The 15,274-nt window shown below is 37.7% G+C and overlaps 1 protein-coding gene across 1 annotated transcript; it reads right to left on the bottom strand.

Moving 5' to 3' along the window:
- Positions 1–1,125: 1,125 nt before the first annotated feature.
- On the bottom strand, positions 1,126–15,253 carry nr1h4 (nuclear receptor subfamily 1, group H, member 4). Its single transcript, XM_053318863.1, has 11 exons — positions 15,061–15,253; positions 14,107–14,281; positions 11,925–12,302; positions 7,677–7,817; positions 6,441–6,583; positions 5,574–5,672; positions 5,380–5,479; positions 5,102–5,248; positions 2,751–2,864; positions 2,309–2,561; positions 1,126–1,782 (listed from the first exon to the last, which is right to left on the bottom strand). Exons 2-10 carry the CDS (start codon positions 14,201–14,203, stop codon positions 2,323–2,325), a joined length of 1,458 nt encoding a protein of 485 aa, XP_053174838.1. The 5' UTR covers positions 14,204–14,281; positions 15,061–15,253; the 3' UTR covers positions 1,126–1,782; positions 2,309–2,322.
- Between the last annotated feature and the right edge of the window lie 21 nt (positions 15,254–15,274).

Below are 15,274 nucleotides of genomic sequence, written 5' to 3'. Positions count from 1 at the left end.
ACTATAGCTTATTTCTGTATCCATAAAGCAGAAATAAAACAATAATTGTTTCAATCTTTTTTTCAGTATAGTGCAAGTATGTTTACTGTTTTGTTTGTGCTTGTTAAAAGATATAATGTAATAACAGGGATAAAGTTTGTTGCCAAATTTCTCCACAAGATGGTGCTGTATTAAAATTATACAGCATGCAAGATGGTTATTTTTGTCATAAAAGTGCAATTACCTGTAAGACATCACAAGAAACCAATGTATTATTTGAGTTTGTATAATAAATTCTTGATCAAACGAATAAAAGTGGGTTTTGGATCACTGATATATATTTTGGAATTCTTTGTATTTAGAAGTTTTAAAAGCATTTGATGTAAAAAATGATCATTGTATGGCATAAGAACGATTTTGTAAATGATGTATAGTTTATTTGCTGTATACTGTTGGTTAAAATGTACTCACTGTAAAAATGAGATTTTTAGATATATCATGGTGAGTAGTTTCACATAGGGAACTTTTATATTGTGGATGTATCTATATTAATGTTTTGTGTGCATTTTAGGTTAAACTTAATAAATTCATACACTTGAATGAATCCAACAGTTCTCATTTCCTTTAAGTCAAATAATACACTATGTCACACTGAGTACAAGGCAAAGTTACTGTCAGATTAAGTTTATGTTGACTGCTCTGAAAGAAGACATAGCTACTGTTAATTCATACTTACTACTTCATACTTCATACAGTAGTCACAATGTTGTAAATGTCTATTGCTCTACTATTACTCTCCAGGTAGTGGTGTAGCTGCTGCAAACTTGAAACTCACTATTTCCACAACGACTACAATTGATATAAACTAAAGAAATACTAGTAATATACCAAGTGTCATAAAATCTAAGAATAAGCTTTACAAAAGATTTTTAAAAAATGGAGGGACCAAACATCAACATCAGTGAAATGGTATGCATTAAAAACAGCACTGGTAAATATTATTTAATTATAGAAAATTGATACAGAAGAAGTAAATAAGTTATAAAATAATTGTTCTTCATACAGTATTTGGTGTTCCAGTTCCGTAAAATGACAAATCATATTTAAAAAACCTTGTGGATTTATATTATAATATTTAGTCAATGCTTTTTCAGTAATTCTGACATATTTTTGTTTAATTTATTAAGATAATGTGTGAGGAAGAAAAAAAATGATACGAGAAACAAGGAACCAGATGTAGCAGATGTTACATCTGTATGTGTAGCTTAAAAGCTTAAACATTTATAAATGTAAACATTTTCCTATTAATCTGGTTATTCATTGAGAAAGAATATACAACTTGTACGTATTTACAGCCAGTACATGAAGCTGTAGTTTTACAAATAAAAAATAAATGAACCCATCATTAAATTCAATGTAATCTAAACTAATGAGCACCATCTCTGCTTTACATATGTTCCAGTGTTTCTACTTGTCTAACTGATCCCTCTGGTCTTTCAATATGTTTTACATGCAAAAGAAGTTTGCCAAACTTTGAACAATTGCCTCTTTGTGCTCGAAACCTTGCTGTGCTTAAAGGACAGGTTCACAATTTTCAAGTCTGTCCTAAAACAATATTCAAGTAACTAAAACGAACATTGACATATGTTTTTCTTTCTGTAATCATTCATCCTGTTCATGCTGGACATTCAGAGATCCATAGATCCCAAAAAGGGTATTTGAATGTAGTATGATGTGTCCAGTGACCAATCTTTCAAAGTCAGTGCCAGATCCCCACATTTTGTCATGATCCTTCCACTGCAGCTGAACAGTAAAGAAAAAAAATCCAAATTATAAAATTGTCAATCGAGACACAAAGATTATTTTTTTAATTTTGTTTTATTAAAAAGACTAACTATGGAAGATAGACACTTTATTTGACTACCTTAGATGGCTGAAGCCACTTCAGATAAACTTTTAAACCTATTTCTGCTCACAATGAGGACTGGATTTTGTACCCCATCACTTACATGTAAGCACATTTGTAGTGGGTCTTCTAATGGCTAATATGAACAGTATGATTACAGTAAAAACTGTTTCAATGTTCATATGGGCATCTGACTGTTGTTTAAAGACAGATTTGAAAAATTGTGAATCTATGTAATGTAATGTTCCTGTCTGAGTTGATATCTGTCACTAAGGTCAGGCAACACAGAGGCAAACAGGTTGTGCAGCGATTTAATTCCACATCTTTACATCATCCAGTATAAATATGCACTGCGGCTGGACCACAATTTTGTCTTGCAAGTTAAAATGTCCATGTTATCATCCCCAAACTACCACTTGTCACCTTCTCGTGGTTTATCACTGTACATCCCAGATCTCACAGAGCAGTGGGGTAAACTTGTGGTCATTCATCCTCCAGGATGTGAGCATCTCTGCGTGGTAGTGGTTGAGTGTCCTCAGCTCTGTCAGCCTGCCCAGGAGACGAGCAAAGTATTGCTGTTCCTGTGGATGCTGCAGGACACAAAGCTTCCTCAGCATATCCAGCATGGGCTCCTGAAGTCTCTCAACAGCCTGCTGATTCTTCACATAAGGCCTGTCTGGAAAGGAAAAGAGTGAACCAGAGACTCAGGCAGGCTAAACTCTGAGCACACTCTAAAGCAAGGCTCTGGCACCTCACCAAAACCAGCGATAATATTTGTGTCTTTTTAAGGTAAATATTGATTTAGGAAACACAGTGTACATGTGACACAACAAGTTGGCACAACAAAATATCAATACTGACTGACCTGGTGTCAGAATGGTTATGGCGGTGAGGAGGGCCTGTTCCTCCTGCGCCATGTGGAGTTCACCGATGCTTTTATAAAAGTTGAACATTGGTGTGATAAATTCCTCTGATATACCTGCAGAAAACAAGTCACAAATTCTTGGCATTGAAATAAACTGTACTATACAGTCAACTCAAGTATGAACTGTAGGTTTTAGATCCTGACTGCTGAGATCAATTCTTACAGTTTTAAATCAGTTTTGTCCTTCCTGTTTCGATATGACAGGTCTTAAAAAGCTGTTTCATTTAATGGGAATGTTTCTGATACCAAAGTTTAACCTTGGACAGTGGTTAATTAACTTTTTAAATAGATAATGCTAGTCTGGGTCAAGGCCAGTGCAGCACAAGAAACATTGTCAAACATGGTCATGGTCATGTGGTAATATTCACTTATAGAGGAAGAACCCGTCTTACATAACAGTCTGCACTTTGAGCCAGGATTAACAGTTGTCCCTAAGCTGCATTATTGTTCACATTCACTTTGAATGAGAAAGTGTGTCTAAGTGTAGCGACTGGTACTGTATATGATCGAGCTCCTCATGTTCTCACGGTAAATATTCTGGTGTTATGTTACTTGAAAATTTAATTCACATATAAACTTACATAATTCATAGTAAATTTCAGTACTAGTTTTTTGACTGATTACTAATTAAGGACTGTTACAGCAGGGTTCTTTGCCACTGACTTAAAAACAACCAAACAGACAAAAAAAGTTGCTTACACACAGTCTCATAATTTTGAAAATCTTAGAATCCTGAAATCCTTTCACACAGTTCCATGCATTTGAAACAATCCTCCACTTTCAAACCACTTCGAAATGGCTTAAAGAGGGTTTTAAAATGTAACACTATAATTACCACTTGGCCCCAGAGACTAACAAACTGTTAAACTCTACAATTACAAATCAGAGCAGAGCAAAGGTGATGTGTGCTGTATCTTATTGAGATAAATAAACAAATGAATGTGCAGCAGAATATTCTTGACTACGTTCATGAAGTAATTCTTTATATCCAAGGTAGAATCATTTAATTAAACAAAGGAAGCACATTTGAGAAAGATAAAAGTCATTTTGACTGTAAAATCTTTTCTATAAAAAGGAATCATTACTGTAAAATAAGGCATTGGATCAGTGTGTCACTGATTCCACATCTGAAATACAAATACAAATTAAAATAATAGCAGCAGTAACAGTAAGATTTGCATATGGACAACTTAAATTCTCCTTTCAAGAATAGACATTTCTTGGTGAGTATACAAATATAAAGGAAATATGAACTTTCCTTTTTAAAATAAGGTTTAAATGATAAATAGGTTGAATATTACAGATGCACTGCTGCCAAATTGCACAGAGCCCTGTGTATAATGTTTACATTCACTTGGCTCTCACGCACTGGCAACACTTCCTACCTTTGGCTCTCTTCAAACTAGCAGTGGATGTCTGTCTGCTTGGACACATCATCAAGCACTCAGAAATGCCAGTGGGGCTCAGAGGGAGAGAAGTAGACAATAGCACTCTTGATGTTTTGATAAGGAACAATGGTCTCTTCAGACAGCTTTGCTCCCTTATTCTCCCAGACTGGCCTTTAGTGTGAATATCTCTTATCCCCACCATTCACACCAGAGCAGCGCTGAGGGACCCAGTGACGCACACACACACACACACACACACACACACACACACACTCGACTATCACTGCCACTGTCTGTCTAACTGTCCAACTTGGCTGACATGATGACACTTCACAAACATATTTTATAAATAGTTATAAATCACCAGGCAGTAAACTGAGGCTAACTGGGATGAGGCAAAGAAAATATATATTTGAGGAAACCTTTTTTCTTTCCAATCAACTTATATGTGTTGATAAATTGAGAAATGCCACCAAAGAGCTGGGTTTACCTTAAATGCTCTCCTTTACCTGCCAGCCCCCCCCTCCCCCCGCCCCCCCCCCCCACCCCCTCACCCACACACACACATGCCCAAACTGAATGAAACTGTACCCAGCAAGGGTGTTGGTTGGTGTGTAACCTACACCCATCCAGAGATCAACAGGTTTCTCAGCTGCATCACATAGATCAAGGAGATTAATTATTGATGGAGGATCTGACTAAATTTGGCTGCTTGACTGCAGGTGGAACTACACATGTCATGATGTTGCCTGTGGTGGCGCAATGGATCAGGACTCTTGAAGGTCATAAAATAGTCAAAATATTGCACACTTACAATTTCACAGATTACTAATTTCAGTAACAAGAGTACATCATATTGTATTAGAGATTCTCTTACATTCATAGATGTACAGCTTCACTCACCACTCTTGCGTATTCTCTCTTCCAAAACTTCTGAGTGTCCGGTGGGCATCTTTCTGCTGAAAACCTGAGCAGAGCGCAGAAACATGGCTTCCACAGCCGAACCTTTCAGCAGAGCGATTTGATCTTCATGATCCAGAGACAGAAAGCCTGTGAGAGGCATCACAGCATACAATACATCCAGTAAGGAACACATTTTGTAATGGTATTGGCACAGCATCAGTGTGGTGAGGACTGTAAAGGTATATTTTCTATATAATTCACGTACTAGGAAACAATACCTGGAATATTTTTTGTAAACTCCACCAGGACTTGGACTTGACTTGTTGCCATTTCTGTCAATAGGAGGAAGTTTTCCTCTGCGCTGTACTGTTCTTGTAGCTTGTGTGTGTGGGGGGAGGGACAACAAGAGTAAATAGCACTGAAACAGACTGAAAGGCAAGTGAAATTTGAAGTGATATGAAGTGTAATATACCAGTTTTTTGGCCACATCTTGAGGAATTTGATGTCTATTGTAAGCCTCTACAATGACTTTCATGAGCGCACGCTGCTCTTTTGTAATTTCAACTTTTTCCTGAATAAAAAGAGAAAACATAAACACATTAGTAGAAACACATTTCGTCAAACTAACATCTAGCTGTCAAAAAGGTTCTATAAACTATTCATTTCTTTGTCATGCACAACTCTTGAAACTAACTACACCCAACCTTAGAATTTAAGGTGAGTCCTGTCAATGTACAACATCACAAAGCCCCAATATGCACGTTTTGATAAAGAGCGTTATGTCATTTTTTCTGGCGCACATCATGATTTACTGCTATGTATTATGTCTAGCTCTTCACAGCAGCACACACAGATACATTGGTTAAATTGGTTAATGCCACATCTGGAATTGATTGATGCATGAGGGTATTTCCCAGTTGTAATTTTCCTCAAGTAAAAGTAAATGCAGCAGAAGTTTGGTTTGTGAATGTGTAATTCAAGTTTGTGCAGGATTTTTTTCAACAGTCAGGTTTCACAAAGTTTGAGAGATGGAAACACAAATTTCCTAAATGTTCGACAGCGTTACCAAATTACCAGCATCAAGAACCGGGAAGAAACTTTTCAAGTCGAAGGCAATCCAATCAATCTGCTGTAATACACACTATTGCTATTATGTCTGTGTGCACAAAAAATTTTCACACATGCACAAAATATTTATTCAGCTGCAAAACTTAATTACACATTCAAAAACCCTTTCACAAGTACAAAATATTACCCTTATTTACCCTTATTTGATTGCACATGTAGCACATCCATCAGTCAGTCAGTACACACACTGTATGAGTGTGTCTGTGATTACCTTTGACAGTTTGGTAGTTGAGGTGACCTGTTTGTTGTCTGTGTGGTCTGCCCCCTCTGTCTCATCTCCAGTTGACTGTCCTGGGGAGGCCTTGGTGTTCTTGCGCAGCCTTTTAGATTTACACTGGATCTCTGTCAGCAGACCTGCCGACAGTGATGAAGGCTTCACTGTTAAATACCTCACAGCTCTTTATTCAGCAGCAATTGTAAATGTTTTTTATAGAGCATTTGGAGAACTTGGTGAGTGATGTTGCTTTTGTTGCTTTTTTTTCTTGAGCAATTTATATCTTAACATCGTATCCACTTTATGCTGCTATAAACTGAATCACATATTAGATAATGTGCTGGACTAAGGATCACTGACTTTTATGGATTTAATTCAATATACATTATAACACATGATATATTGTTTTTGTTCCCAATAACAGTAAACACATTTTAATGTTGATGTCTTTTATTGTCATATCTTGATTATATTGCATGAATGTAAAAAGTCATTCCTTCACATTTTTTCTGATGTTGTATTTTCAGTAAAACAAACAGTGAAATAATTTCCTCTTTAAACAGGAGAGGCAATTTCCTGAGAGGACAGTGAGGAGACCATCTGTCTTTTCACATTAAGACAAAAAAGGTCTAATTTGTTGAGTCCCTGTTGCACCAACAGTCACAGTCATCAGTGCCTGCTGCCCTGCAATATTCATCACAACTTCACTGCACTATTTATGAGCAACAGGAGTCTAGTCTGTCCTGCTGCTCTTTTCAGTTGACAGCTTCTAATAGACCCCATAACTAATAATCTTCCAGAGACTCCAGAGAAAGTATAGGTTCACATTTGAAATTTCTCTCTTCACATTAAGCTATACTCAGTATTTAGGTGTTAAGATAACTTTTAGGTTTCCAAAGCAAATTTTGTTTAATGATGGTGTTAATTTCTCCTCAATGGAGTTTAAGGTATCTGTTTAACTGCTTCTATTTCTGCAGCAGTAACAAAAGCTGGGCATTTCTTTTGTGTGATATGTGACATTCAATCCCTCAGTAAAAAATCAACAAGCCATATCAGAATATAAATGAGGGCTCACCATGGCAGCCTCTGACTGTCTTTCTTGAATCTACTGAAATTACAATACTAATAATATAGGAATATGTCAACCTCCCTTCACATTATTGATTAGGATTGCTTCAGTGTCCAGCCAACATTAAAAGGTGTCAAAGTCTTTTTATGAACAATGATACTCACATTCTGCCAGCATGCCCATCTCCTTGCACTTTCTTAGTCGGCACTCCTGGCATTTCCTGCGCATGTACATATCCATCTCACAGTTTCCACCGCTCTTGCATTTGTATACAGCATTCTTTGTTATACTCCGTCTGAAGAAACCTGAACATGGAGGGCAAAACATGACATGAACCTGCTACAGAGGATACTGATACATTTTGTATTTTGATATCAATTGTGCAGTTTTAAGGTACTCATTTTTTTCTCTATTATATTATAGATTGTACTTTTTACTCCTCTGAAATTATTTGACGTAATGGTTACTAGTTAATTTGCACATTAAGATTCTACATTTATCTATCGTATCTATATCTATGATATCTTACAAATGTGATGCATTCTTATAAACTACCCAACATTAAAGTAGAGTAAAATATCTCCACATTGACTAACAGCAAGAATGAATCATAAAAGATTTGTTAACATATAAAAAGGATCATTAAAATGTATATATACTGTATACAGTGTTTACAGTATATTGTAATACAACAGTGTGAAAGAGTCTATTCTGCATATTGAATTATAGTGATACTGATACTGATGATTGATTTTGTGGATACTCTGAGGCAGTGAAAACAAGCTGTCAACACAACACTGATGCATTATTTCCCTGCCACTTGAGGAATGTTAGCCCAATATTCACTCTCCATTTAATTCATTTTTTTTCTCCACCAACTCCTGAGGGAAATATATGGATATTTAGCTGCTTAATGTTCCAGTATGCTCACCAGCTGCTAACTTTGTCTGCTGTTGGGTGCTGGGTAGGGAGTTTATAGTGAGTTCAGAACTGAACCATAACAGCAAGGTTGTGGGACGGATAACCAAAACAAGTCAGTTGAAACAGCAACAATAGCTACGTAAAGCTGTGGGGAACTGCAGGAATGGCTGATAATAAAAAATAAATAAAAAAATAAAAAAATGAATTGACAATGTCAATGTTACATTTATTTATGGGGGTTGAGGGTTTAATCAAATTAAATGGTGGGTTGGTGGTTTGCAGAATCTTCAGGGCTATATGTGCCTGCAGAGTCTGTAATCAACAGAGGCCAACGAAAAGAGTGGAACAAGTAGAGAACACGACAAAAGAGATGAGAATATAATAAGATGAGTCCGGTTTAAACACTTGCTTAAAGTGCAGAACTTTACATATAAATAAACCTCGGTTTCACTCTAGCCCTTGTCAAATGAGTTCTCACAGCCAGGGAAACCTCTCTGCATTTTACAGTGCATGAGTTTTTAAAGCTGGTGTTGGTTGCCACATTGCCAGATAAATGCATACTGGGAGACTATTTCTGGCCAAACAGCCAACTTCTGGTTAGCTCTCTGTTAACTTCAATGGGTTAGGGTTAATGAAAAGACTTTCTAAAGTTGTGTGATGCTCAAAACAATTTTACAGTTACAACAATACAGTGACATAGTAGGCTACGGAGGGGTCCATGATGTAAGTAAGTGTTGACAGTGTTTTTGTAATTACACTCACTGTCAGATGGGGTCAGACAAATGTCCAGCAGTCCAGCCGAAAACCGCGAAAAGGGAAAGAGGTTTTTACCACTAAAAATGTGATGTTAAAGTTATCCGAATTGTGTTTCAGGATTCTGTTGCTCACAAGAAAATTAGTTAACACTGCTGTGTTTATAATAACATGTTAACGAGGGACATTACAGTTTTTGAAGATCATTAAAGTGTCTCTTCTCTGTGAAATAAATGTAAAATAACATTAATATGAATAAAATAACTGCTTCTTCTTAGGTTTCATCTCGTTCTAATGTCACAGAGAGAATCCTGTGAGCCCAGCTGGCAATGTCCCAGACACAAACACACACACACACACACACACACACACACACACACACACACACACACACACACACAAACACACACGAACACACACAAACGCACACACACAGAATAACTGGAACAGTTATTATACATTCTGACATAGAAGATTAAGCACAATGACATGCATTAACGTAACTGAGCTCAGGTTGCTCCTGCATTGTACAGCAGAAAGCTGAGAGGGAACCCAATCTGGCAGCAGTACCAGGTAGAGGCCAGGTAGACCTGAACCTATTCTCTGTCAAATAGCAGGCTAGCTGCTGCACTCCTGGCATTGTCTAACATCACAGTATGGAATTACACTCTGATGTGTTCACCCTGTGGTTTGGCAGGAATCACAGCAAATTCACGGTGTCATAAAAACAATAGAGAGGAGTCACTAAAGGCCATGACTTCACTCACCCGGCTAGTGACATGGCTCTAGGCACGGCGATCAATATGTCAGTCCACACTTTGGTCTGGACTAAAATATCTTAATAACTTAACATCCATGTTCTCCAGAGGATGAATCCTACTGACTTATCACACCAAGAGGTTAACATTCGAGGTTCTGAGTATAATATCTTAATAATTATTGGATAGATTGGCCTGAAATTTACAACAGACCTCCAGCACCACTAACAGGTTGATGTTTTAGTTTTTCATCATAATATCTTAACTATTCTGTTATACTTAACTATTGAATGGATTGGTAGACACTTTCATGGTCCCCAGAGGCTGGTTTTTTGACTTTGGTGCCATCATCTGGTCAAAATTACATTTTGTCCAATACTTTAGTTAAAGGGGACATATCATACTTGTGATTTTCCTCTATTTATTATGTGTGTAAATATGCTCCCTGCAAGTCAAAAGACCAGGCTTCAACCTGCCCTGAACACTTTGTTTGAAGGGCAGGGATCTTAAAAGAGACAGTAGTTAAAACAGCCTGTTTCAGGCAAAAGCCAAAATCTGGGGCTACATAAAGGGCAAGTTTGAGTTAGATAATGAGTTTTTATTGAACTATAAATCATGAAAGGATTAGAATTAGCCCCAGATTAAAAAATATAGACCTATAAAACTACTTGATATGTCCCCTTTAATGACCAAATGTCTGTAAAACTAATTCCCATCAGCTTCAGCTATGCTATGTTTAGTGCTAATCAGCAAATGTTTGCATGCTAACACGCTAAACCCATACAGTGAATGTGGTCAATATTAAACCTGTTAAACATCAACATACTAGCATTATCACTGTGACGTCAAGCACAGCCTCACAGAGCTTGTTACCTGAAGAAGGGTTGTAAAGTTATAGTTGCTATCACTGTACTTTTACTGTATATCCTTTGTTCTCTTGAAACTAGCCTCATGCTGTTCTTTAGATTCAAGAGGTTTTTCATCAGACCTGAACTTGATATGAAGATTGCATGATTTTACTGCCCTGTCCTTGGCATTGAATTAGATATGCAGTCAACGTCATTGTGCCGCAGTGAACAGCAGTAGTAATAGTTGTTTAGCATGATTAAATAATCCTTAATGTGTAATGATCAGATACAGCACCGGAGTCTATTCCTGTGGAAAACTGCCACAGCTGCTTAGTCAGTCCCAATGAGCACAAATGGTACAAGTGCTGCAAAACTGCAACTAACGATTATTTTCATTATCAATTAATCTCAGATTATTTTCATGATTAATCAATGAACTGTTTGGTCTATAAAACATCTGAAGAGAGTAAAAAGTTTACATCATAGTTTCCTTAAGTCTAAGTCAACATCACATTGCCTGGTTTGTTCAACCAACTGTCCATAATGCATAGGTATTCAGTTTCCTGTCACGAAGGACTGGTATGACCAGTGGAACTGGGAAATATTTGACATTTTTGCTTAAAAATGGCCGAAATAATTAATTAATTACTCGACTAATAGTTGCAGCTATACTTTAGACTGTAAATATGAACATCCTATTTGAGTGGCCCCTAAAGTCAATAGGTAAAGGCAATAACATGATGTTTGGTATTTGGGTCAAATGTCATCTTTGCTGCTTTAGGCTTCTATTGTTTGTAAATGTACTTTAAAAAGTACAACCCCAGCCTGGCTCAACCAGTTATATATTGCATGTCTCAAAGGTGGATGATAAAAAAACACAAAGGTTAAATGTTAGCATAGATTGATCTTAGATTTTGCATTGTGCCTGAAAAGGTGATCAGAAACACAAAATCTGACTGGAAGTATCTTTACAGGACTCATTTGCCTTGTATGTGTGAGTGTTTCCTTGTGCTTGGGCTTTGTATTAAAAAAAGTTAATTGACCTTATGAATAAAATCCTAAGTAGCAAACACTGGAAATAGAAACAAGCTTCTGATTTCAAATCCAATGTAGCCATGCACCCTCGTCTCACCTTTACATCCCTCACAGGTAAGAGCGTTATAGTGGTATCCAGAGGCCTTGTCTCCACACACAACACACAGTTCCTCTCCTTTGACCCTTCCAGCCTGTGGGATGTGCCGGGTCCTCTTGCACACAGCAGGGACCACAGTGGACACATCCTCCCTCTCTGCATCATAATTGACCTCAAGGGGTCCTTTCCTCAGTTCATATATCCCTGTGTGTGAGTACCACTCATCTCCATTGTATTGAGGGTAGTAGTTCTGACTGGAGTAGTATGGTGTGGAAGACATGGTTGGTTCCATGGATGGGTATTGCATGCTGGGGTAGCTGCTGAAGGGTAATATGTCGGGATCCTGCAGTAGAGGACTGCCCTGATCCGCCAGAATATCTACAAGGAGAAGAGAAGTATTATAAAACAGCATGAGAACAGCAGCTAGAGAAGTTGACATTTGAATATATATTAATTGATTATTATTTAAGAAGTAGAACAAAGTGTAAACACAACATTGTCATATTGGTTTCCAACAATCCTGTGAAGGAAACATTTGAGCCTCTAGCTGCTAAATGCTCAAACCAGAACACTGTAGAGTTGAGGGGAACTGCAGAGTAGGATGATAGCGCTCTGTGGGATTATCACGACAGGTGACATCTTCAGTATTACAATGAAAATATTGTTTACTGGAACTTTAATATATTGACTGGTTCCTTGCAGAAGAATGGTGAAGCGTCAGTGCCAGATGCAGTAAAATGTCAAAGGAAATCAACTCAGAATGATGTCAAGTCAAGTCACTTCCATTTTTTTACCCACTAATTACCTGTTTGTCTTCAAATTTTATAATCTGCTCAACATATATCACTAAACCCTGAATTCTGATAAGGAAAAACTTTATATTTCAAGTTCTTCCCTGAAGAAATATAAACTGTCTCAGCAGTAGTTGGTAACCCACACAACACATACTATAAAACCATAAATGATTAACAACTGGCTTGCACAGAGAACACTGTGTCTCTTAGAATCACATGTCAGTCCACATCAAACAAGTTGGCACATTTAAAACAGATACAGGAATGTTAACAGGATCACAATATTGTGTTATCACTGCCGATTTCCAAAAGCAAGCATGTCATATTGATGACATCTTTATATCCAGCAGGGGGACGATGAACGCCATTTCAGAGTTGGTCTGCTTCACATGAATCATCTCTCAGCTGTATTGAAACATTCTCAGGAATCACAGAAAACTGATACACAACACTGATATGATACCTGTTCATTATAAAGTAACACTGACCTTTTGAAGACTTGTTCTGGACCATGGCCATCTCTGTGATACCAAACAAGCAGACTATTGGTAGAGTTTACGCTCTGATCCAGACATTGCGGCTCTGTTTGGTAGTTTAGGTTTTCCTAAAACAACTAAAAATTATCTTCTATTTAGTTCTGTCATTTAAAGACGTGAGAACAGCAGACATGAGACCAGGCACTGAACTTGGCGCTTGCTTGAGAAATCCTAAGTGGCACAAAGGTTGCCACAGCTAACCATTAACTAGACAGTCACATTTCTTTACATCATTACAAGTAGCCGGCTGATGTGTGAAGGCGTATCCTTATTTTGGCAATGCTACCAGCAGACTGCTACTGTGTGGCTTTGAGCTGGTTCATGCATCATCAAGAAGAACATGTGCCTCTGTAAATCTTGCAGGTGCTGGGTAAAAATAAACAGTTTTTACTCACTCTCAATCGCAGCACATGATGTTAAGTTGTTACAGCTCACTCGTATTGATTGGAGGCTGTGCTGTCACCCTATGTCTATGTAGAAGAAGTCTGTCAGTCGGTCCATCACTTTGGTCCACACTGAAGTATCTCATCAATTATTGGATGGATTGCCATTTAATCTTGAACAGACATTTGTTCTCAGAAGGTGAATCATGATTTTTGGTGGTCCACTAACTTTTCCTGTAGCTCCAATATTAGGTGGCATTCATGGTTTTGATTGAAATGTCTCAACAACTATTGGATGGATTGCCATGAAATGTTGTTCATATATTTATGTCTGCCTTATGATGCACTACAATAACTTTTTGCGATGCCTTTATTTCCCCTGTAGCACCATTATCAGGTCAAAATTAAAATGTGTTCAATACCTAAGCTGTGCTTTGGTGTTCAGTGTTACCATAGCAAATAGACTTACCAAACAAGTGGGAGCCCTCTGAGATTGAGAATTCATCGCTGGGTGGGATTTGCAGTGGTCCCACCACATTGATGTCCTGGCCCACCCACTCATTCATTCAGGAGGGTTGGAAAGCAGCAACTCAGAAAACGCTGTTGAAGTGGGCAGCGCAGAAGTTGTACGTCTCTGGTTGATTCTGTAACAACCATGAAATATTGTGACTTGGCTTGTTACAATATTTTGTAAAGCATGATAAAAAATCTGTTGGACAGTCTTACAGGTCTACAGGATGATCTGAAACTTCTACCACAAAGTAATTAAGGATCAGCTACGGAGTCTCTACTTCAACACGCCTGACAGGTCTTCTCTCCCACACAGGGATGATATGTTTGGTAGCTGCACGCAGGGAGGTAGGGGATGAAAGTCAGGCCCCAACAAGGCATTGCTGACGGCAAGTCAAGCACCTACCTTCAGTCTTTATATTTCCCTTCCCATCACATATTCAAGTATATGTTGTATGGTTATGGCTCTCCTGACAGGCTATATCATAAGATCAGTGTTTTATTATCCCCAGCAATGTAATTGTATTAAACATAATATGTGTAAGCTTTCAGTCTAAGTCATGTACAAATCATTTAATAAAATAGTAAAAACCTGAATTTTTAATGAGCCTAGAGGCATCTCAGGAATGACACGTCTTTAAACTTCTCCATGGCCTTGCTGGTGTCAAGGCCAGAAAATAGTCACATGTGAAATTATTACTTTTATAGATTTCATCTGCCACTTTTTTTTAATTAACTCAGTGTAATTTCCCCTGAGATCTAAAAGCAACCCACATGGATACAGAAACCTCAAGTCCATTTTCACAGCCCACACAACAGCCAAACATACCTCTCTCCCAATCAGACATGGCTCATAAGAAGTTATGCATTCACCAGTGAACATGAAATATGTTCATACTTTCATAGTTCTTACCTTATCCCTGTCAGATGATTCTCCTGTTTAAATTTTCCTGCCTTGTAACTTTGGTCTTCCTTTGCCTTGTTTCTGATATCCACACTGTGAGCTACAGCTCCATCAATATTTGCTGATGCACATTAAACTGCACTGTGCCTGGACTCCAGCGAGAACATGTGTGACCAGTTGAGGTCAGGGAGAAATGGATGGTGGTTATTAATTAAACTGTCCG

Source organism: Scomber japonicus, chromosome 5 (assembly GCF_027409825.1).
Source record: "Scomber japonicus isolate fScoJap1 chromosome 5, fScoJap1.pri, whole genome shotgun sequence".
NCBI lineage: Eukaryota > Metazoa > Chordata > Actinopteri > Scombriformes > Scombridae > Scomber > Scomber japonicus.
Note: the sequence above shows the minus strand (reverse complement) of the source record. Positions and strands in the feature narration are given on the sequence as shown.